The sequence below is a fragment of the Rhinatrema bivittatum genome, chromosome 6 (genome assembly GCF_901001135.1).
Source record: "Rhinatrema bivittatum chromosome 6, aRhiBiv1.1, whole genome shotgun sequence".
Lineage (NCBI taxonomy): Eukaryota > Metazoa > Chordata > Amphibia > Gymnophiona > Rhinatrematidae > Rhinatrema > Rhinatrema bivittatum.
This window is the reverse complement of record NC_042620.1, coordinates 319,635,719-319,661,085: the sequence shown is the minus strand read 5'-3', so window position 1 is coordinate 319,661,085 and position 25,367 is coordinate 319,635,719. Positions and strand designations below refer to the sequence as shown.

At 41.5% G+C, this 25,367-nt stretch overlaps 2 protein-coding genes across 3 annotated transcripts in view; one reads left to right on the top strand and one right to left on the bottom strand.

Moving 5' to 3' along the window:
• TBC1D8B (TBC1 domain family member 8B) overlaps positions 1 to 5,578 on the top strand; it is a 508,282-nt gene extending 502,704 nt beyond the window's left edge. The window contains exon 21 of the mRNA XM_029607571.1: positions 5,464 to 5,578. Within this exon, the coding sequence (XP_029463431.1) occupies positions 5,464 to 5,478 (15 nt within the window). The 3' untranslated portion in view covers positions 5,479 to 5,578. The remainder of the gene's footprint in view (positions 1 to 5,463) is intronic.
• A 737-nt stretch (positions 5,579 to 6,315) lies between these two features.
• Positions 6,316 to 25,367, bottom strand: part of LOC115094477 (neuronal PAS domain-containing protein 2-like) — a 192,158-nt gene continuing 173,106 nt past the window's right edge. For both annotated transcript variants that reach the window (XM_029607573.1, XM_029607572.1), the window contains exons 19-20: positions 9,458 to 9,680; positions 6,316 to 7,031 (exon numbers count right to left, since the gene is read on the bottom strand). In XM_029607573.1, the coding sequence (XP_029463433.1) occupies positions 6,876 to 7,031; positions 9,458 to 9,680 (379 nt within the window). In that variant the 3' untranslated portion in view covers positions 6,316 to 6,875. The remainder of the gene's footprint in view (positions 7,032 to 9,457; positions 9,681 to 25,367) is intronic.

The following is a 25,367-nucleotide window of genomic DNA, read 5'->3' as shown; positions in this document are numbered from 1 at the left end:
TTTTAGCAGCAAGTCCATTAGTTTGTTCACCACAGAGGTCAGACTAACCGGCCTGAAGTTCCCAGCCTCCTTACTTCCACTTTTATGAATAGGAACCACATCCGCTCTTTTCCAGACCTCCAGAACTACTCCAGACTCTAAAGAAGCATTGAAAAAGACAGCCAGAGCTGGAGCTGCCAGGACATCTTTAAGTTCTCTCAGTACCCTCAGATGTATCCCAGCTGGCTCTTTTGCCTTATCTATTTTAACTTTTAGTTAGCACCTCATAAATACAATGTTCTGAAAATCGATAGGGGTTTACTCACTTCCAGCTTTATTGGTGTTTGTTTTATGTGGTCCTACTCTAGGCCCTTCCACGGTGAACACTGAACAGAAATATTTTTTAAGCCATTTTCCTCATCAAGCTCCACATGTTCCTCCCCTTCACCTTTGAGTCTCACAATTCCACCTTTGCACTTCCCTCTATCACTAACATATTTAAAACAGTCTTGCTTCTATTACGGTAAAATGGGGGGAGGGGGGACAAGAACCCCCAATTTGCTGGAAAACAAACAACTTGCAGTATGGACAGAAGTAGTGGGGCAGAATGGATGGGTTGGTTGGTCTTTTTCTTCTGTCATCTGCTGTAATACTGTGATACTGCTGTAATACTGTGATACTTTTGGGTCTCCCATGCCTCTGTCATGCCTATGCAGCAGATCTTGATAGAAAAACATCCTACAGAGAAGCACAATAGGTAGGTAACTTTATATGCAACACTGTGATTGTGGGTAGGCGGCCTTTGAAAGAGGACTACTGCCAATGTTTTATTACAGTAAAGAAAATTTGCAGTAGTCCTAATACATTTTTTTAAATGACAGTATTGTGCTAATTTCACGCTTCTATTCTTTCACCAAGGACAGCAAAGAAAGTTCAAAGAAGAAGATGCTTTGTAAGAGGTTTTCAAAGTATACTTTTATTTTCTTTCAAAATAGTTATGTACAATCTGTTAAAGCTTGTAAGGATGCAGCAGATTGCATCAATAGATGTGCAAGGACATTTATTCCAGACAAGAAAAAAAAAAATCAAATTGCCTGTCTTCATGAGACACAACACTTTCTTTATTCTTTACAAAATACTTTATAGAATAGGAACATTCATCAACATAGCAACATTGGACATCATATAAAAAACAATATTCATTTCTCAGTTTTTACAGCAATATATTACAATATATACACTTGGGTTTTCTAGCCAGCCAAACTTTTTCTGTAGAAATATACTGAAAGTGCAAGGCTTAATTAAAGCTTCCTGTATTGTAAGGGGGCTGGATTTGATTACCTTTTATGCTTCAAAAGAATCTAGCAAGCCTCTGTATTTGTTTTAGCTTCTCAAAATCTGAGCGAAGCAATTTGGCTTAGTTACACTGTAGTAGTAAAAACACCATGGTTTCAAGAACCAAAATCAAAATCTGTCTGAGAACTATTCTGGAGAAATGCTAGTACATAAGGTGCAAGGCAATGCCATTCTTACAGTGCCATGGGACAGCGTTATATGACAGTTGTCCCTGAGCTTTGGCCCTTCTCAGTGGAAGCTCCAGCCTAATAGTCCAAACAAATTTATTACATTCTACAAAATTACACAATTCAAAATGATTTGCAACACAACAGACACAACGAAACAAGACTGAAATAAATGAAAATGAACCTGAATAAGTACACAATGACATTACATTTCTCAGTGATTGTCTAAAACACAGAGTGAAAGTGCAAGGTCTGCTGCTTGCAGTAAGGACCCCGTTCTGAAGCCTGTACTTCAGCACTGCTCGTGTTCCCAGTATTTTCTGATGTGCTAGGTGGCTTACAAGACTAAGTTCTTCATTTTGCCGCTGTGTATTTCTGCCTAGCTGCATGTTTACAGCCAAGGGCATTCCTTGTTTTACCTCACCCTAAACTGGCGACTATGCTTGCCTTAAGCTTGCCTGCACTCTTTTTTTTTATTCTGACACCATTTGATTTCCTTATTCTCATATTGCTACTTGCTGCAGTCATTACAATGCTGTACTCTGCTTTGCTGTAATGGCATATGATATTTGTACTTGTTGGTGTTAATAAATCAGAAGTTTGCACCGTGTCCATGTAGAATATAGCTGATGTGCATTCATTGTGGACACATCTAGAAACTCAGGCCAGTTTGCATACCTCAAAGATGGGCACTGGAAACTCCTGCAAAAGAGCTGTGTTTTGGTGTAGATCCTCCCTCCACTGCAGCCAAAACTTGCTACATGTACAATAGTGCAGGGCTTCCCAAACCTGTCCTGGGGACCTCACAGCTAGTCGAGTTTTCAGGATATCCACAATGAATATGCATGAGATGCGTTTGCATATACGGAGTCTCCATGGCATGCAAATGTATCTCATGCATATTCATTGTGGATATCCTGAAAACCCGACTGGCTGTGGGGTGCCCAGGACAGGTTTGGGAAGCCCTGCAATAGTGGATGTTTGACTGGCTTGCAGAGGTGGTGGTCAAAGACTGCTTGTATAGCAAACCAATAGGCTACGCAATCTTATTTTACTATTAGATTTATTTTAAGAAAATGTCAGGCATGTGTGGGATCTGGCACAAACACTTTTTTCTTTCAAAGATTTGGAATTACATTTCTGAACAAAGCCTTCCCCTGTGCAGGCTGGCTAGGATTGCAAACTGCTAGACTATAATGTGCTTTCTAAGATTTTTGCCCTCCCTGGATTATTGTAGTTTATTTTTGAACAATTTTACAAGCCATAATTATACTCACAAACGGGTCGATTTTAAAAGTGTTGCTCGCACAAAAATGCCCACATATGCACGTATGCGGGCATTGCACGAGCAACGTGCATTTTAAGAAGCTGCGAAGTAAGCGCGTTCATGCCCATTCGCGCATCAAGAAGAAGGGGGCGGGGCATGCGGCGAGGCCAAGACTTAAGCGCACAAATCCGCATTTTAAATAAGCTGACCATGGCGCGCGCCGGCTTGTTACCCATGAATCTTTACTTCTGGTCCTGACGAGGAGCAAGTCTGGAGATTGCGATTTTTAGGGCAGTTAGCACAGCGTGACAGTTCAGGGTTTTGGTGGGGGACTTGCAGGATGAAGAATCAGAGGGGTCTGGAAAACCTCTATGAACTGGGCTAACTGGTGGACTACTTGGAAAAAACTGTTTTTTCCCCTTGCATGGCCATGTTTTAAAATCTGCCTGCATACAAGTGCGTAAAAGCGGCATCTCTCCACTCGCATGCTGACATGCGCCTTTATGGGGGCACGCGCATTTAAAATTACCCTGTAAGTTTATAGTTAAAACAGCATTAATATACCAAAAGAGGTTGCCTGTTTGTCTTTGGGATATACATGAAAATTCAAAATCACAAAGGTATAGTTTGAATAATTTAACTGTGAAGGAAATGTGAGCTTATGACCTGGGACAAAATCAGAAAAGTATGGAAACTTAAGAACAGACTAAGACTTACAGGTCTTCAAGAAGGAACTCTTTAAACTTATTTTATGGAAATAAATACCATACAGATGCTTTTGCAGTGTATGTGAAAGCCAAGCATCAGCATAAATGCACTTTTGTACTGTAAAAGGAAAAACAGATACAGCAGATTCTGAGCTAAGACCATCTAACTGCCCACAATTGACCATAGCTGCTTACGAGGACTCTGTCATGGAAACCATCTCCACCCCAGTGAGCTTTATGTGCTAACTTACAGAAGCTTGAGTCCCGAAGCAAAGGTCAAGGCACATACTGGAAGTCAAAAGGCAGTGTAAAGCAGAATGGACCACCTGGCTCCAGATTTGAAACAGGCACACCCGACCCAGTTTTTCAACCCATGTGGATAACTTGGAAAGTAAACTAAAAAGAGGATTCTCTCACTTGTTAACAGGTGGCCACCCTAGAGTAAAACCTGTCTCTGAGGGCACTAAAACCTCTAGGAAATGGAAAATCAATATTATTTGCTTTAAAAATTATCCCACCCAAAACCACCCCCACACAATTATGCTGGCCAATTTGTATGCAGAAGGTTTTCAGAAAAATGTATGCACATATTTTTGCAAATGCAAAAGTATGCAAGTAATTGCAAATCTCTTCCCAGCCCTGCCCCTAGGAATGCCTCCATTCAGTCTGGGAAAACTTATGCATGTACAGGACATAATGCATAAATTTACTTGCACAATGGGTGGATAATTTTATAACAGGCCATGTCCATTTTACCCTCTCACTGTATAATTTAGCTGGAAAACTTGTACATTTTAGATTTGCTGAGCGATCATGATATACAGTTAGGGGTAGATTTTATAAATTTGTGCACACGCGTACTTTTGTTCGCGCACCAGGCGCGAACAAGAGTACGCGGGATTTCAATAGATACGCGCGTATCCATTAAAATCCGGGGTCGGCGTGCCAAGGCTGCCCAAAATCGGCAGCCTGCGCACACCGAGCCGCGCAACCTGCCTCCGTTCCCTCCGAGGCCGCTCCGAAATCGGAGCGGCCTCGGAGGGAACTTTCCTTCGGCCTCCCCCCACCTTCCCCTCCCTTCCCCTGCCTAACCCACCCCCCCGGCCCTATCTACACCCCCCTCTACCTTTGTTGAACAAGTTCCGCCTGCTCGAGGCAGGTGTAACTTTGCGTGCGCTGGGCCAGATGCCGCGCGCAATGTTCCGGTCTGGGGGCTGGTCCGGAGGCCGAGTCCATGCCCCCAGAATGCCCTGGATGACGCGCCGGCTGCGTCACGCCCCCGACACGCCCCCTGATGACGCACTGGTCGCGACACGCCCCCTTCCCCCAGGAAAGCCCCAGGACTTACACGCATCCCGGGGCTTTGCGCGCGGCGGAAGCCTGTGCAAGATAGGCTCGGCGCGCGCAGGGGGGTTGGGGTAGGTTTTCGGGGGTTACACGCGTAACCCTCTGAAAATCTATCCCTTAACTTTTTGGTACCTGGAGTTGAGACTGTAGAACCAGTAAGATACAGCTACCAGCAGGAGCCTAGAATCCACAGCAGCCACAAAGTGAGATGAGAGTCAACATTTATAGTGACAGGCGACATAAGCGCAGAACTCTTTATCCACAAGTTGGGACACATTTGGAAAAGCCCTTTTTTTGCTTAAGTGTTATTGCTTTGTGAATTAGACTTAAGATGAAAACATTCGGTTCTCTTTAGGTAAAGACTGTTACCTTGTCTTAAAAAGATTATAGTAATTGTATAAATTACCTTCTCATCTGGAATCTTACGTTTCCAATATTTAACACAGTTTCTAAATGCCTAGAAATTAAATAAGACATTTCCTTTGGAAAGATACAAACAGTAGGACACCTGATTATATACCCACTGAAGAATAAATATTTCGTTCATAAATATACAACAAACAATTAAAAGAACTACAATTTACAAAAATAACAATTTATCACTAACTCTATTGTCTTGAAATATCCCTTGTGTCTGCAGGTACACAGAGGATAAAACTGGATGGGAGCAGTAAAAGAAAGAAAACCTATTACTGGACATATGGGGAGGATACTTGATTCGTGTTCTCCCTCTTCCATGCGTACTACGGCTTGTGTCAATCTCTGTGTTCTGAAGTGTGCTTAACTCAAAAGTATTGTCATTGGACTGGAAGCTACAGAAGCATAGCACTGTAAATGCTTGCAGTTTTTACCCATTCCCTACAAAACACATAGCTAACAAAAATTGAGGATGTTAAACTACCTGCTTAATATAAACAGAATAATCATGCCACAGTTTTTTCCTGGTTTTGACTGAAGCTGATTTAGGAATAGTAAGAAACTGAGGCAAGCCTGGTGTTACATTAATTAGCAACATAATATTGAATTAGCTGAAATAAAATTATGGGATCTAGGTACATTATCTCCAACTAAACAAAGGATATTTTTGGATTTTTAGCTCACTCCTTTTTCATTAGTAGCACAAGGTGAGTTGCATTCAGGTGCAGGACAATTACAGTATCTAAATTATCAGTGTTATCCTGAATCCAGCTGATTAAACTTTAGTGTTTCAAAGGTAGATTGTCAATTCACAGTGAATTTCAATACAAAAAAAAAATCCGTTCATCAGTCTACAAAAAAAGACAATTTGTAATTTTAAAGGTTTATGCTGGCCTGCTTATTAAGACATCAACATATAGACATCTGTATTCCAGTTTCAGAGAATACTAACACTTTAGAACTAAGCTCTGTATATATATGGCTTGTAACCAAAGCTGCTCTATGTGAGACACAGAGGCAATCCTCTATTCATCAGACTGCATATGTCTGTAGTAAGTTTTATACCTAAGCAGGTGTTGATTCAAGTCTCTACTCCAGTGTTTCCCAATCCTGCACTGGAGGCATACCACAATGAATATGTAACAGATAGGTTTGTATATGCTGGGTTTCCAATATATGCAAGTCTATGCATATTTATTGCAGGTATCCCCAAGGCCAGATTGGTTAGATGTGCTTCCAGGGCAGGGTTGGGAAACACTGCTTTAGTAGGTTCTTTTTATATAAATCAGCTTTGGGAGATAGTGTGTTCCAAGATCAAGAAATATCTCTCATCTTACACCTGTTCTATTTATTGTGCCTGGAAAACAGAGTTCTTGTCCAGACTGCTGCATCCAGAGTTACTGCTGTATAGTATTATACAGTGGACATAATCAAACAATGTCACTTTAACCATTACAAAACAACTGTTGCCATCTTGTTCTTTGACAAATTCTCTTCCTCCCATTTTCCTCTGGACTACCCCTCACCAGGCAGGCCTATGGGGTATGTGCTGTCTGCACTTTGCAGTCTTTTGCTTCACATCCCTCCTGCTGTACCATTTATAGCTCATTCGTTTTCGTTTCTTCTTCCCTGGCATCATGGTAACTGCATTTGTGGCAGGTCTGGCAGATTGCTGGTCTGGTTTGGCTGTTGTGGATGGAGGAAATAGCTCATGGTATTCTGCTGTGGAATATGAGATTGCTGGAAAATACGCTGCGTCTGCCCCCCTTGGATTGATTCTGCTGCTGGTATCTGCAAAAAAAGAAAATACACTTTTACATTTCAGTTCTCAATATTTTTCTCTATAGGTCAGAATAACCAAATTAAGTTCTCCTTATATTTAAACTTGACCGTAGCTCCTGTAATTTCTGGTCACACTATAAACATGAAGTATAAAAAAGCAGTACTACCTGAATATCATTCTTTTTTTTCTGTTAAGTCCTACTTTATTATTACTAGTGATGTGAATCGGGCTTCGGACGATTGAAAATATCGGACGATATTTTCAAAATCGTCAGAAATCGGGGGCTCCCCCAAAACGATAGGAAAAACTCCACGATATTGATTGTGGGGGTTCTCATCATTTTGGGGGAGGGCGGGAAAAACGGCACACAAAAATAACCCCTAAATCCACCCCGACCCTTTAAAACTAATCCCTTAGCTTCCCCCATCCTCCCGACCCCCCAAAAAACTTTTTACAGGTACCTGGTGGTCCAGTGGGGGTCCCTGGAGCGATCTCCCGCTCCCGGGCCGTCGGCTGCCACTAATCAAAATGGCACCGATGGCCCTTTGCCCTTACCATGTGACAGGGTATCCGTGCCATTGGCCGGACTCTGTCACATGGTAGGAGCACTGGATGGCCGGCGCCATCTTGTGCTCCTACCATGTGACAGGGGCTGACCAATGGCACCGGTAGCCCCTGTGACATAGTAAGGGCAAAGGCTATCGGCGCCATTTTGAATACTGGCAGCCGACGGTCCGAGTGCAGGAGGTTACTCCCGGACCCCCGCTGGACTTTTGGCAAGTCTTGTGGGGGTCAGGAGGGTCCCCCAAGATTTGCCAAAAGCCCCTGGTGGTCCAGCGGGGGGTCCGAACTGATTCCAGTTCCGATTCACATCTCTAATTATTACTTGTTTAATCAATAATCCCAAATAGGCATTGCTCGGTAATTTTAGTATAAATTCTCCGTGTCAAAGGCAGAAAGCCTTGATCTTTCGGCTAGCAAAGTATGCTTGACCATAAAACATGGTAATTACCATAAAACTGATAAACTTTATCGGGAAAGAAATACGACAAGTGAGGTAATCAAATTTGCAGATGATACAGAGTAGTTAAATTACAAGCAGATTGTGATAAACTGCAGGAAGACCTTGTGAGGCTGGAAAATTGGGCATCAAAATGGCAGATGAAATTTAATGTGGACAAGGGCAAGGTGATGCATATAGGGAAAAATAATCCATGCTATAGTTACACAATGCTAGGTTCCATATTAGGTGCTACTACCCAAGAAAGAGATCTAGGCGTCATAGTGGATAACACATTGAAATTGTCGGTTCAGTGTGCTGCGGCAGTCAAAAAAGCAAACAGAATGTTGGGAATTATTAGAAAGGGAATGGTGAATAAAACGGAAAATGTCATAATGCCTCTGTATTGCTCCATGGTGAGACTGCACCTTGAATACTGTGTACAATTCTGGTCACCGCATCTCAAAAAAGATATAATTGCGATGGAGAAGGTACAGAGAAGGGCGACCAAAATGATAAAGGGAATAGAACAGCTCCCCTATGAGGAAAGACTAAAGAGGTTAGGACTTTTCAGCTTGGAGAAGAGATGGCTGAGGGGGGATATGATAGAGGTGTTTAAAATCATGAGAGGTCTAGAACTGGAAGATGTGAATCGGTTTTTTACTCTTTCGGATAATAGAAAGACTAGGGGCACTCTGTGGGCCAAGCTCACATCCAATACGCATTACAAAAAGTCTAATTCCATAAGAGCTCCAAGTGCCTTTTTTGCAGAGTTTTCTGGTTGGCACCACAGGAGTGAGTGCACGTAAATATAATATGCATATTATAAGTGATATTTTTGCCTCAGAAGACTGGACTCTTGAATGTTCTTTTTCATATACAATGTGTTATAAATGCATAATTTAATTATGTGTGTGTCTGTAAAGGTTGTGGAAGTGTGTGTGTGGGGGTGGGGGTGGGGGGTGTCTGGAAGGCTGTAAGGTTTGCCTAGGGTACCTAATTCACTTCCTTATCCATGGGTTCTGGGCAGGGGATGGGGATGTGTCAGTTTTTAAAAATGTAGATTGCAGGATGTAGCTGGGCTTTATTTGATAGGCCCAGGACAAGCACTGAATGAATTGGGGGTTCAGGGAGGGCAGCCCAGTCCAGTAATTTTTTGTACAGGGCAGCAAAAAAGCTAGCACCAGCCCTGAACTGACCAAGAAGAGAAAAATGCTCTAAAGTTAAACATTAAAAATTTTTTTATTGGAAGACCCTCTACAAGTGGGAGATGACAGCTTCACAATGTTTTTGGATATGTCTGAAGGAGAAATTGCAATTATAAACTACAGTGTTAGCAGTATAAACACACCTGTGTCATATGTCCAGCAGAGAGAGTGAAGGATAGCATAATATTAATGGTAATTCTGTCAGAATGCTCTCTTACTGACTTACCTGAAGGTAGAGCTGCTGCTGCTGCTGTTGCTGCTGTTGCTGCTGCGGCTGCTGACGAGAGTGCAAATGAACTGTGGGGTGAGTCTGCTGGGAAGAGAAGGTGGCGTGTGGGATCATCACCGAGGGCGTGAATGCAGGGGGCGGTGGAGGAGCTATGACTGGGCTACACGTAATTGGCTGCATTTGTAACGAAGCGGGCAGCAACTGCTGATCTTGAACGAACCTGCAAAGAAGCGAGATAACATCAGTTTGTCAGTGTCTTTGTTTTAATGTCAGAGCAGGGTCCAATTGAATAACAAAGCGTTATGGCCATGACAAATCATGTGATATAGACCCACTGTGAATTAGAATTCCCTGTGTACAGAAAATATGTTCACAGTATGGATTTGCAGGGCTTTACACCTGGAAAAACAAAAGGCTTATTTATCATAGTAATAAAGATTACAAATAACAAAACAACTATAAGTACTTTGGCTCAGTGGCGTAGCCACGGGTGGGCCTGGGTGGGCAGGTGCCCACCCAACTTAGACCCAGGCCCACCCAACTGGCACCGGAACTGCAAGGCTGTCGCGGGATCCCATCCCCGCGACAGCGAACAAGAGAACCCACGCCTTGCGCGCCATCACGGCACACATGGGGAAGCGCTGCTGCGGCCGTACGGCCAACCGGTCTTCCTGTTCGGGGGGGGGGGGGGGGGGGGGGGGGGGGAGTGGAAGCGCCGCGCGCAGCTTCCGCTTTCTCCCCCAAAGCAGGAAGATCAGCTGCCTCTCCTGCTGCCACCGGCCTCCTGCTATCTTCGGGCTTCGGGCCGTACTGCCCGCCGAACTTCCTGCTTGGGGGGGGGGAGGGAGGAAGCGGACGTTGTGCGCTGCGCTTCCGCTCCCCCCCCCCCCCGACAGGAAGTTCGGCGGGCAGTATGGCCCGACGCCCGAAGATAGCAGGAGGCCGGTGGCAGCAGGAGAGGCAGCTGATCTTCCTGCTCTGGGGGAGAAAGCGGAAGCTGTGCACGTGCTTGAATGTGTATGTGTGGATGAGAATGGGAGTGTGTGTGGGTGAAAACTGGAGCCTGGGTGTGTATGTGGGTGAGAATGGAAGCTTGAATATGTGGGTGAATGGGAGCTCGAATGTGTGTATGTGTGGTTGAGAAAGGGAGCCTGGGTTTGTGGGTGGGTGAGAATGGGAGCTTGAATGTGTGTATATATGGGTGAGAATGAGAGCCTGGGTTTGTGTGGGTGGGTGAGAATGGAAGCTTGAATATGTGGATAAGAATGGGTGCTTGAATGTGTGTATGTGTGGGTGAGAATAGTACCTTAAATGTGTATATGTATGGATGAGAATGGGAGCTTGAATATGTGTGGGTGAGAATGGGAGTCTGGGTTTATGTGTGTGGGTGAGAATGGGTGCCTGGATGTGCGTCTGTGTGTGCATAAGAATATAAGCCTGGGGAGGGGTGAGAAAGTGAGAACTTGAATGTGAGCTTGTGGGGGGGGGGGGGGAGAGCATATGAGAGTGACAGCTTGAGTGTGTGAGAGGGAGTCTGTGAGAGAAAGCGTGTATGTGTGTGTGTGTGTGTGTGTGTGGAAGGGAAGAAGACAGTAATAGAAGAAAGACACTGAAAAGGAATTAGGAAATGAGCTATAAGGGAAAAAATGGGAAAAAGAGACCAGGACCAACTGATTAGAAAAATACAAAGATCAGACAACAAAGGTAAAAATATATATCTATATTTTGAGATGTTAGCAATTTAAATATAAGCAACACAACCGCTCTCTCAAAATTTATGGACAGGTAGGAGCCGTGTATAAAATCGTAATAATAAGAAGGCTAAAGTACCACAAATCACCGTGAATTATGTTTGTATCATTAAGTAAACCTCATACTTAGGCGTAGATGTGAATGCTATGCTGCATAATTTGGCATTATTTATCAGTAAAAAAACAACTAGTAGACCTGCATGCCTACAGCCCACCCATGTTAACCTTGTGCCCACCCAAAAAAATCAATTCTGGCTACGCCACTGCTTTGGCTACACAAGATTGGGACACTGTGCTTTTACCAGAAAGGCAATTATTGGTGCCTGAATTGTTCATCTGAAAAAACAGTGGTTCTTAACCCAGTTCCTGGTGACCACCCAGCCAGTCTGGTTTTCAGGAGCTCCACAGTCAAAAAAGCAAACAGAATGTTAGGAATTATTAGGAAGGGAATGGTTAATAAAACGGAAAATGTCATAATGCCTCTATATCGCACCATGGTGAGACTGCACCTTGAATACTGTGTACAATTCTGGTCACCGCAAGTCAAAAAAGATATAGTTGCAATGGAGAAGGTACAGAGAAGGGCAACCAAAATGATAAAGGGGATGGAACAACACCCCTATGAGGAAAGGCTGAACAGGTTAGGGCTGTTCAGCTTGGAGAAGAGACAGCTGAGGGGGGATATGATAGAGGTCTTTAAGATCATGAGAGGTCTTGAATGGGTAGATGTGAATTGGTTATTTACACTTTCAGATAATAGAAGGACTAGGGGGCATTCCATGAAGTTAGCAAGTAGCACATTTGAGACTAATCGGAGAAAATTCTTTTTCACTCAATGCACAATTAAGCTCTGGAATTTGTTGCCAGAGGATGTGGTTAGTGCAGTGAGTGTAGCTGGGTTCATAAAAGGTTTGGATAAGTTCTTGGAGGAGAATTCCATTAACTGCTATTAATCAAGTTTACTTAAGGAATAGCCACTGCTATTAATTTCATCAGTAGCATGGGATCTTCTTGGTGTTTGGGTAATTGCCAGGTTCTTGTGGCCTGGTTTGGCCTCTGTTGGAAACAGGATACTGGACTTGATGGACCCTTGGTCTGATCCAGCATGGCAATTTCTTATGTTCTTATGTATGTTCTGATATAATGAAGATCTTGGTTCAGAACTTTGGTTCATTTAGCCATTCCCAGAATCCTTAGCAGGCTGCTTCACACTGACACTGCTGGGATACAGTGAACTTCTGACTGACCTCAGATTCAAGAATGTGGAAGATCTGGGAAACCTGTAAGTTCTGCAAAGCCTATAATTAAAGGCCAGGAGGTCATCAATGGCAATATCTAAACCATAATACAAGCTTGGTTCTCACAGAAACCATAATACAAGCTTGGTTCTCACAGATTCCTATCTCGACTGACAGAAGCCAGGTGAACTGAAGATTCCCGGAGGTCAAGACTAATTAAAGGCTTGGAACCAACAACAAAACACAAATATATGTATTTACAAAACACAGAAGATCACAAGAAAACAATGCATCAAAGCCATGTTGACAAAGGAATTTTTAAGGTGGGAGGGGATTGTTTTTCAGGTTAAGAGGAGGTTAGGTTATGACACTGTCAAATTGGTGAATGATCCTCTCACAAGCATTTTCTATGTATGGGTTAAACATATAAAATAACAGCTTGTACTAGAGATTGGAAGACACAGTGATGATCTGCCTGTCTCGCAAGGTTCACAACTGTGCTTCCAAAGATATGAAATATTAAATTTATATTGGTTCTAATTAAATTCTGAGTCATATCTTTGTTTGAAAATGTGCTGACAAGCGTCTTATGAAAGTCTAATATTTAGACATTTTTGGCGACAGCATGATAGGGACATTAATAGCTGTTGCTATTATTATTTTTTGGTGAAGTGTTCAGTTGGATTCTGGTGGACAGAACTCAATTATACACTATGTTCTCGGACATTTAATTTGGCTTTAAGTCCGAAGGACGTGTTCCCAGGCTTAAGGGGTCTGGAGGAATTTACCCGGAAGACATTTGAGCTCAGAGAAGAGGCTTAACGAAGTTTTTTGCGCTGCGCTGGAGGTTCTGTGTTTCTGGTTCCAGTTCTGTACGTATGTAAAAATTAATTTTCAAAAAGAAATCTGTGAGTATACAATGTTTTGTTATTATATGTATATATATTTTCTATTATTTGCGTGTTTGTGTGTGCACATGTACAGTGTATAGTGATTGTATGTTCAACCTTAAGTCAGGTATTTTGTTTAAGTTAGGGTTTTTTCCTTTCTGACTTTGTTTTCCCTTCAGTCCTCTTGGCTGACCTGTACATCTTTGCATTCTAAATTGCTTTCCGACGATGGACTGATGCTAACTCAATTCTTTTGAGTTTAACATCATTGGAATTTCAATTCTTTTATCTATATTTTGAAGCTCTATATATCATATTTGCAGAACATAAAAAAAAAAAAAAGAGGGGTATAAGCTATATATTTTTTGTAATAGTGTGGGTTAAGTATATTGTGGTATAGGGGTGCCATCTAGTGGACGATATGAAAACTCCTTTAGAGTTAGTTTTAGATGCAAATCCCCTTAATGTTAAAGAAATTAAACAACATCATAGTAAATGGATGAAGCCGTCTAAAGCATATTCGGATTTTGTGTGGCCACATATTGGCTCATTACAATCTTCTGTGCTGTTAAATTTGCTTAAATATATTAGAGATTCAAAGAAAGGGAAATCTTTAGATAAACATTTGCAAGTATTTGATTTATGGTATAGGCAGAGAGATTCTGTTAGTAAAGATACTGAGGGGGATAAGAGGCCGCCACCGTATGCACCAGAGAATTCCATGCTCCCTGCCTCTAGTTATTCAGGATTATACCCAGCACTGCCAGAGGTTAATTTAGGGCATTTTCCATTATATACTATGCCTACGGAGTTAGGACCTGTGGATCCAAAAGAAGTAGCTCCAGTTATAAACCATTGCAGTTAGATCCTCTCCCAGTGACTCCATTATCGGTTATTGATAATTCAGGAGAGGGTATGTCTGGGCAATCTCAGTCCACCAGTGCTCTTGCAGCTTCTCTGCCAGAAGTCGTTTCTCCTGCTTCTGTGTCAGAGGCAGCACCGGTGGCACTGCAGCCAGCAGAGGGACTTGTCCCTCCTCAGGTAGAATTACAGGAAGGATGGCAGGAGATGACTTGCATTTTGAAGGGGTTAATGCATCCATCCAATACTGTGCAATCAGGTTTAACTGTAGATGAGTTAAGAAAAAGGTTTGGAGAGCTGCTTACGCTTCCAATATCTGAAAGCGTAGAGCAAAAAGGGGACAGTGATATCATCATGGAGGGAGAGGATAAAAGCGTAAGGGAAAAGGTTAAAACAAAACAGATCAAGATAGGAAATTATTTTCCTAGACAACAGCCACCCAGGCAATGTAAAACCCAGGGATGTGTAATTAGACACGAAGGAATGGATGAAGAGAAAGCCTGTAGAGATGGAAATGGGGATCTGCTTATGTTAGTCCAGAGTGTGTGTAAACAGACACCAAAAGAAATAGTGGCTGAGAGAGAAGCTAGTCGTTATTATGTGGATTTATGGGTGGATAGGTTATCTAGATGGACTGAGGATAGGAGAGGAGGTATGTCCCTGTATCCAAGACAGGGTTCTTTATCTTCCAGAGATATGAATGTAGCCCGCCAGTGTATTAGAGGTCCTTATGGGGATCCTGATTGGGATGATCAATATATGAATGCTGGCTTAATGGTATGGGAGAAATATGAAAAACAAGCAGGAGCTGAAGCTACACAGTATCCCCTGTTGCTAGGGAGACCTAATGAGAGAGGTCAGGTTCTCCCTCTGTACACGCCATGGCAATTCACTGATCTGACTAATTTAATCCTGCAATTGCCACCGTTAACCAAAGGTGCAGGGGCATGGATTTGTGATTTTGAAAAATTAACTAGTGGATTGACGTTAGCCATTGGAGACATAAAAGCATTATTAGCTAGACTGCCTGGAATGGATGTAGATGCATTGTTTAGACAGGCTAGAATAAGGGAAATTACATTAGCTAATTCAGAATATGATGGTAATCCTTTTAATCATTTTCGTCAGAATGTCTGGGAAGCTTTAAGGCAAAACTTCCCTACACAAAGAGATTTATCAACCCTTATGTCACGTGTATGGGATGGGACAACTGATATCAGACTGCATGTACAAGCAATGCAGGAAGACTGGTTTAGGCAGATGGAACAGCCATTTGATCAGCTTGGAATGTTACCTCTGTTTTATCAAGCATTAAGGAAAACTTTACCAAAAGGTGTACAACAAAAATTAGATCTTGTAGTAGGTTTGGAAAGTAAATTATGGCCAGAAATGTTCCTTAATATATGCCATTATGGTGATTTGTATGTTAGGGAGAAAATTAAAGGAGCTGATGATTTGACTAAAATCCAAACTAAGTTATGCTCTCTTCAGATTGAACAGCTGAAAAAACAAAAAGAGGAAGAGACAAATAAGGTGACAGAAGGAGTTAAAGCATGTTCAGATAAGGAATTGGTGTCAGAAGTACAATATGGGCTGTGGGAAATATGCGCTTGCCAGCAAGCCATTTCATCAGGGTTAAACACTAACTTCCCTTCTCCCTGACATTTGCCTGAATAAAAGCATCACTTGTGCTTAAGTCTCTGCCTAGGAGAGGATACCTGACTTCATGTATTTCTCTGGCCTAGCCTGAAAGAAGGGCTGGGTGTTCCCTAGTCAGAGGCAGGACAAAGTCAGGAGGTATAGATTTCAGCAGCCAATGATATGATCCGTGCACACCCCCTGAGCCAAAGCCAATGGTGTAATGACTCTTCTGTTGCTATGGGAAAGTAGCCAATCATGTAATGACACATCATCTGCCTTTGTATGAATGTACAATAAAAGGAAGAGGCTCGGGAGGACAAAGCCTCTTTGCCCTCTTTGCCTTCCCTCCTCCTGCCTGCCATGAATGCTGCTGTCTGATGCCTATTCATTACTGCTACATGTGGTGAGCCCGACCGTGATGATAAACTCCATGCTTATTTCGGCTGGACATAGCCAAGGTACGTACCGTTCAACAGCTTTGCAATCGTAAATATATTTTAAAAAAAAGTACTTCTTAGTAATTTTTAAAAGTATTTCTTTGCAAGTTTGTTCCCCACACCCGTAAGCATGGGTAATGGTTTGACTGTACAGCAGCGGCTACATGCCAGACAGCTGCAGCAGATCATTAATAATCATTATTTCATCACCAGAAGAAAAATAGCGCAAGTCAGCCTGGGGGACTTAGAAAAATTAATAAGTGAAATAGCTTGCCGTTGCCCTTGGTATTCCATGGAGTCTGGAACTCTAAATACCCAGAATTGGATTTCAATCGGCAATTATCTTCATACGGCTCCCAGAGCTCCCATAAATCTAAGATTAACCTGGCAAAAATGTACAGAAGCCATCGAATGCAAAGAAAAAAAAAGGTTTAAAAACAGCAGTTTCAAACCATGTGCTTTTAGAAGCAGGCAGACATACCCTTCCCCCATCTTCTCAGTCTTCCTCAGAGCCAGCAAATTCTTTGTATCAGCTCTCCATAACCACACCCAAACTAGTTCACACCTTCCCCATTTCTTCAGAAAAGCAGTCCTTGAGAACAATAGAGCCACCACCTGGCCTGGGTGGGGCGATTAGCATTGAATTTCAGCAGAAACTGCAGAAAGAAAACCTTACAGAAACAGAATTATTAGAAGGACTTCAAGCCTTCCCCATCCCAGAAAAGAACCATGAACAAAGGGGACAGAAAATGAAATAGAACATCTGGGGACACACACTCACATGGCTCCTGTGGCTTCCTCTGCATCCACCTCAGAGAAAATGCCCCAGGAAATAGAAAACACTGAGGTCAGAAAAACTAGCCTTCCTCCATCTTGCCTGCAAGCCCTTCCCCCACCAACCACCATGGGATTTCACCTAGAACATGGAAATCTCACAAGAGAGGAATTATTGAAAGGGATTCAAGCCTTTTCCATTACAGAAAGAAACAAAGAACTAGGTGTGGCAGCAATAGAGTTGAGTGCCATGAGCAGTGGCTATGCCCACAGGTCTTCAAAGAAATCAGCATATCATTATGAAAAAAAAGATTTAATTAGACTCCTGCGTTACAAGCAAAGAAAATATCAATATGAAAAAAATGATTTAATTAGACTCCTGCGTTACAAGCAAAGAAAATATCACTATGAAAAGGAAAAAATGGTTTCCCTTTACAAACAGTACAAATTTGGAAAAAATGGTTTCCCTTTACAAACAGTACAGATTTGGAAAAAATGGTTTCTATTCCTATTTGAATTCAGTTACAAAACATCTGCATACTCTGAGAGTATTTCCCCCACACAAAGTGTATGCAGAGCTTATGTTAAAACTGTACTGAGATTTGAATAATATTCTGTGTAAATTACATGTGAAAATTTCTCTTTTGCAAAGTTTATTTGGCTCACATTTAAAATGACTCCATTTCTCTAAGATTTAAGTTTATAGTTTGAATTGCTACTGTGATTCTACCTTCAGGACAAAAGTGGATTGGAATGGTGTCTGTCTGCAAGGAATCAGTCCTTGCCAAGCCATTGTCTGTGGTTGATGGTATCTATTGTTAAACAAAGTAAATCTTTAAGTTCCTATTGACTGAAGGATTAACTCCTTGGGTGTAGTTCTTTTCTTTTGAGAAACACTGCTCCTCCCCCCCTTTTTCTGTAACTCTTGCTAGCCACTCATGGGGGAGGGAGGGAGAACCTTTGAAAAGAAAAAAAAAAAAAAAACAAACTGGACTTAGTCCTGCAGTTTCTCTCTCTAGTTTATATATTTGTTATAACTTTTCTATATTTGTTATAACTAATACTTTTCTTTAACTGTGCTTGCAGCTTTCAAAGGGGGGCACGAGACAGTTCAGATATCCTGCTGATCCAAATCTTTTCCCTACACTAGCCCTTCATCTGTTATTAATCTTTTAATACTTTCAAACTTTAGCATGCAGCAGACAGAGCTGAGCAAACAGCGTGTTTAATTTCCTATTCTAATAATTATAAGAAGAAATTCTATTCTGATATTCCACATTGAATTTAAGCTCAGAGTATTATTGATTGCAACCTGGAACAATAGTTGCAATCTATAATGTAATGATGAGGTCTCCACTAGGAGGCGCTATGTTATTCTACAAGTTATATTATATTATTGTTTTAATAATTCTGTTGTATAATAGTTTTTATTTTTCAGGCCTACAGACCTTCTGTATTAAGGACACTTCAGTTTTATTTTCTTTTTCACAAATTTATACAGAATTCTGAACCTTAAAATTTTTACTGACAGAGGTTGCTACATCTAAAGCAATCCCTCCCAAGCCTTTTCTTGCAAATCCAAATTGATTTTATTAAATTGAATCATAGAATTGATTTCTTCAAGGTTAAAAAAGTAAGAATTTCACTTTAATCCTTACCTTAGTAATTTTTTGCTGTATGCCAGTTTTTAATATTTTCCAGATTGACACTGCCATGAGGAGATGTGAAGATGGACACTTTGCAGTTTATTTTAACATTTTCAAACATTTTTCTAACGCCTTTTGACTTTTGATTTTTGATCCTTGATCTAATTTTGTTTTTGATAACTTTTTGATAAGATTTTTAGCTCATATTATGTGTTATCTGTTGTCTGTCTTGATGCAAGAAATATTTGCAGGATGGATGAATATGTGTCAGTTTTGTGTAAATTAATATTTGCAAGATGAATGAATATATGTCAGTCTTGTGTAACATATGTTTAATGTAATGTCTAATATACTTGTCATTTGATTCTGCTTACTGCAAATGACTTTTCCTTTAAACGATTAATTTACATTTATTGCTATTTTACTGAATGAAAATTGATCACTGCATAAAAAATTCTTGATAATGGGCCTACCCTATGTTCTGAAAACTAAAAATGGCTCTGCTTACTGCAGCCATTCCTTTACATGAATTTTGTCAATAATTGAACATTAAATACTTATTTGGCATCCCCTACAACACCACAGGGCAAGCCATTGTGGAGAGAGCAAATCATACCCTTAAGAGCTCTGGACCAAACAAAAAGAAAAAAGGGGGATTGCCCCTGGATTTTCCCCTAAACAGGATTGGCTGAACAAAGTATTGTTTTAAATCACTTAAAATAAATTTAAGACCACAGCCATGAGTAATCATTATGGGACTAGGGTTAGTCACCCACAGCCATCAGTTTTGTATAGAATATTTAATGTCTGGTACGGTCCCGTTCCCTTAAAATGGGGAACGAGGATATGTTTCTCTGCTTGCTTCCACAGGTATCAAGCTGTGGAAAGATGGAAAGGTGTCCAGGTCTACAGGACCCGATCCCCAAACTTCTCCCTGAGCCTCCACAGCCCTCAGAAGGACAGAGACCGGTCTCCTTGCAAAAAGCAGCACCACATGACCTGGAGACAGATCAAGGCCCTATCCAACCAATCTGCACAACTCTTAGAACAGCAAGGCCTTGAGAAAACTCCAGAGAACTTATTAGCCGCTTTTTCTTGCCTGAATGCCAACTCATTAACAATTGTGTTCTGCATCCTCCTCCTTTGCCTTATTTCTCCAGCTATGGCGATTTCAGAACAAGGACTCTGACAGAACAATATGTACATCCTCGATGCACAGAACTTTTCACACCTGTTGAATCGAACAGACTGTTGGATCTGCACACACATGCCAACCCAAGCCTGCGGAGAACTACTGATGCATGCTGTACCATTTAACCTTACAGTATGGACTAATTATCCTTTACAGAGAGGTTTTCATTACTTCTCCAGTGGTAATACCATACTACACATTGGTAGCTGTATTCAAGAGACTGCCGCTCTTTGTTGGGACTATGATACAGGGGATGGGAAAGGGAATTCAGATGGGAAATATCCATATTGTAACTGAACCTTTGTATTAATCACTGAACACTTACAAAATTATACCACATATATGTATGCAATTGGCAGATTACAGGATGTGCAGTGGGAGACCCAAGCAGGTACAGAAAGTATAGAGGGGATGAAGGATTTACCTTTTGTAGTTATATAGCCCAAATGATAACCAATGACATGTCCACTAATCTGTTAGGAAACATATGGATGTTATGTGGGCGTAGAGCATATATGTACATTTCCCCAAGATGGAGAGACAGATGCACTTTAGGCTACATCCTCCCCTCATACTATGCAGTCAAAAATTTACCCAAAGCAAGGCTCTGTAACAAAAGGGAGGTGATAAATAATCCCATAGAAAAGTTTACAGAAACTCAGATAGCTAGAAGCCTGTTTCCTCCAATGGGGACAGATATGAATTACAGAGACTTACACATCCTAGCTAACTGGACGACTGCCATATTTAATCAGACAGTCCATGCATTAAAACTACTCACAACAGAAGTCTCTCAGATTAGAGAAGTAGCATTACAGAACAGCTATACCTTAGACACTATTTTAGCTTTAACATTAGAAACCATTTTAGCCTTAAAGGGTGGTGTTTGTGCATTAATTGGATCTCATTGCTGTGTGTACATATCAGACTATAAAGCAAACCTCACACATACCATAGAGCAGATAGAAACCATGGTTGCTGATGCACCACTTTCAGACAGAATACCAACTTCTCCATGGGACTGGCTATGGTCCTGACTCCCTGATATTTCTGGTCTCAAAAGGGGTGATTTCTATTATAATTACTGTAATTGTCTTAATTATTTGCCTGTGATGCTGTATTCAGTGCATACCCAAACCTCATATCCATATTGAAACCTTGCTCTCAGCCCGGATACAAAGATGTCTTGTAAGATGCCTAATAGGGAATCACGAGCCCTGCAGAGTTGGCACACCACCTGCACCAGCTCTGGGTGATATGGAGATTCAGAAGCTCATCGACAGCTGGCACACCACGTCGAATCAGCTTTCTTCTCTCCATAATCCCTCTTCCCCTATTTCCAACCCATACCAAGACATAACAGATTTCAGTAAGGGTCTAAAGCTTTACTGAGCTGCCCTAAACAGAAAGGGTGAGATGTGGGAAATATGCGCTTGCCAGCAAGCCATTTCATCAGGGTTAAACACTAACTTCCCTTCTCCCTGACATTTGCCTGAATAAAAGCATCACTTGTGCTTAAGTCTCTGCCTAGGAGAGGATACCTGACTTCATGTATTTCTCTGGCCTAGCCTGAAAGAAGGGCTGGGTGTTCCCTAGTCAGAGGCAGGACAAAGTCAGGAGGTATAGATTTCAGCAGCCAATGATATGATCCGTGCACACCCCCTGAGCCAAAGCCAATGGTGTAATGACTCTTCTGTTGCTATGGGAAAGTAGCCAATCATGTAATGACACATCATCTGCCTTTGTATGAATGTACAATAAAAGGAAGAGGCTCGGGAGGACAAAGCCTCTTTGCCCTCTTTGCCTTCCCTCCTCCTGCCTGCCATGAATGCTGCTGTCTGATGCCTATTCATTACTGCTACAATGGGCAGGATGGGTGTAATGTAGGTTACCCCCAGAATCAATTGATAGGTGCAGTAATTACAGCTAGAGGAAATAACATCCGTGGTAGAGGGATGTTGCGAGGCAGGAGAGGGATAGGTGGACGAGGAATGTACGGGAGTCTGTCATAAGGTGCTGGGATTGGACCTGATAGAAGAGTAGGCATAGACTGCTGGTTCTGTGGCAAATTTGGGCATTATGCATATGAATGCAGAGCTAATCCTGATAGTAACAGTACTGGTGGTAGAGGGAGACAAGGAGGATTCCCTCACTGGGATCCTGTAAATGAGATTCAGAGGTACAGAGCAGGAAATGGGTATAATCAATGACTTTTAGGGGTGGTGCAAATTAGGGCAGGAATAGCAGATCCCATGTTGACAATACATATAAATAAACAACCGTATACTTTTTTATTGGATTCAGGGGCAACCAAATCTGTGATTACCAGACTTCCTGAGGGAGTTGCATTGTCAGATGAAACTATCTGTACTATAGGATTTAATGGACAGAATAAGCTAGTACAGAGAACAGAAAAAACTAGTGTGCAGTTAGAAGGAAAAGAAGTGATGAGTCAGTTTTTGTATGCTCCAGAATGTCCAGTAAATCTGCTAGGAAGGGATTTGTTACAAGCCTTAGAAATAGAACTCTCATTTGCACCAAACTCCTCAGCACTACATTTAGCAAGACAGTTTGTTAATATAACACACAGAAAGGAACAATTCCCTAATGTGCCTGAGTCAGTGTGGGCAACTGAGAATGATCCGTATGGTAAAGTGCAGAGTATAGATTCTGTGAAAATCCAATTGAAAGTAGGTTATATGGGCTCTAAGCGTAGTCAGTATCCTTTATCTAGAGAAGCACAAGAAGGAATCAAGCCAGAAATTGCATCTCTTCTGAAACATGGGATAATAGAGCCTAGTGGTTCGCCATTTAATACCCCTTTGTTCCCAATTTTGAAACCTTCAGGGAAATGGAGATTAGTGCAAGACTTACATGCACTTAATGAAATGGTAGTGGTAGAATATCCTAATGTTACAAATCCAGCTACTATTTTACAAACTGAGCCATTGGGAAAATGGTACACTGTTTTAGATTTGGCAAATGCATATTATTGTGTGCCGCTGGCTTGGCAAAGTATGGAGTTAACTGCTTTCCAATATGATAAGCAGAGTTATCAGTGGGCTAGAATACCTCAAGGGTATGTAGAAAGTCCGTCTATTTTTTCTAAAATTTTGTCTAAAGATCTTCAGGCAGTGCGTACTCAACTTCCAGTGGGAGTGTCACTGATCCAGCACGTGGATGACTTGTTATTGTCAGCATCTACGCGGTCTGCATGCATGAAAGCAACTGAAATGCTTTTGCATACATTAGCACAGGCTGGATATAAAGTGAATTCTGACAAAGCACAAATCTGTCAGTTACAAGTTTCATTTCTAGGATTGAATCTAGGAATAGAGGGTAAGAGCATTGGTTGTGCACTGCATGAACAAGTGTCAGAATTGGCAGTTCCTCAAACAGTGAAACAGTTAAGAGGTTTATTAGGTTTGTTAAATTTCTGTAGATTGTGGATTCCAACTTTTAGTACCAAAAGCAAGACACTGAGACGACATCTTAAAGGCAGCCCAGCTAGTGATGATAAATTGATTTTGACTGAACAAGATTTGGAAATATTGCAGGACTTAGTGCAGTCAGTATTAAATGCTCCTAGTTTGGCTCTGGTTGATTTAAATTGCCCAGTTGATTTATGGGTATATCAGGGTTCGGACGGGTGGACAGCAGCAGCATCTCAGCATGAGAACATTACTCCCATTGCTTATTTTTCTGGCACTTTTGGAGTGGTAGAACAAGGATTTTCTGACTGTGAGTTAGGTATTGTAGCTTGCGCTGATGCTATATGTAAATTGCAGTCACATGTGCCAGGTATTCCAATTATATTACATACTTCTCATGCAGTTAAAACACTTATGGGAGATACTCATATTTCCTTTTCTGCTTCTAGGCTTGGGAAATATTCAGCCATATTATTGAATTCTACAGTGTTACATAGGACTATTACAAATGCATCTAAATTTAATTTTCTCCAGGATCTGCTAGAGGGAGCAGTTGTGCTTCCACATACTTTTGGAATCACGGCTTTGCCATTACCTGATAAAGTTGTTCTATCTAATGAACCTCTAGTTGAAGGAGATTTTTGGTTTACAGATGGGTCCTGTACAAAAGCAAGTCCATGGTTTGCTGCTATTCAATACAATTCAGATGATCAAATTCTCAGATGTGAGCAGTTTTCATTACCAATAGAATTGTCTGCACAAGGAGCTGAACTATGTGCAGTTTCATGGGTATTGCTGCATTGTGCAGAAGTGCTTGTGACTATTTTTACAGATTCACATTATATATTTTCATCTGTTAATGAGCATCTGAGAAAATGGAATAGGAGAGGATTTATTTCTGCTTCTGGAGAACCTCTTTCAAATGTGCAGTTATGGGAATTAATTTTATCACGTTTACAGGAAAGGGGAGAGAAAGGATTATTAACAGCTATTTGTTGGGTGAAAGCTCACCATGCTGTTGATACGTGGATTTATAGAGGAAATGCATTGGCAGATTATGCAGCACAAGAGGTTGCGCAGACAACTTGTCAGCCAGCAGTAAAGGAATTAGTGCAGACTAGAGCACAAAAGGACACAGGCTTACGAACAGTCCAGCAATTGCAGGAGTCAGCAACTGCTGATGAGAGAGCAAAATGGAAAGCGGCAGGTTGTACATTTACTAAGGATGTGGGCTGGGTACATTCAGCAGGAACTTTGTGTTGTGCTTTGAATGTTTTAAATCTGATGTTACATGAAGCTCATTGGCCGCTACATAACAGTTCCAATACAATGTATCTTAATTTGTCTCAAAGTATATGGGCTCCAAATTTACAAAGCCTTTGTTAGCAATTTGTGACCAGATGTCCAATATGTGCTACTGCAAATCCCCGTAGAGGTGCAGTGACCCCTAGTGGACATATTCCAAAACCACAGGGACCTTATTTAGAATGGCACTGTGATTATACTGATATGATCCAATCCTGTTCTGGCTATCGATATTTACTTATGTGTGTCTGTCCATACACTCAATGGCTGGAAGCCATACCCTGTAAAGCAGAAACAGGTACTTGTATGGCAAAAGCATTGCTGACCCACATAATACCCAGATTTGGGGTACCAGTGAAAATTGTGACAGATAATGGATCACATTTTAGAAATGAATTAATGCATGCATTAACATCAGATCTGAACATCAAATGCCGTCATGTATCTGTATATAGACCTACATCTAATGGTTTGGCAGAGAGAATGAATGGAATTCTTAAAACAAAATTAAGACAACTGATGTTGGCTTATGAGCAAACTTGGCTCACAGCCTTACCAGCTGCACTGATGGCAATTAGAATGAGTCCAGTGAGATCTATAGGACTCACTCCATTTGAGCTGTGTATGGGTAGAGCTATGAATTTACCTCAACAAGTTGAGTATCAGAAACATGCTAAGGTACCAGATAACCTGTTTGTTTTTCTTAAAAATTTGCAGGTTGCAAGTCAACAAATACATGCT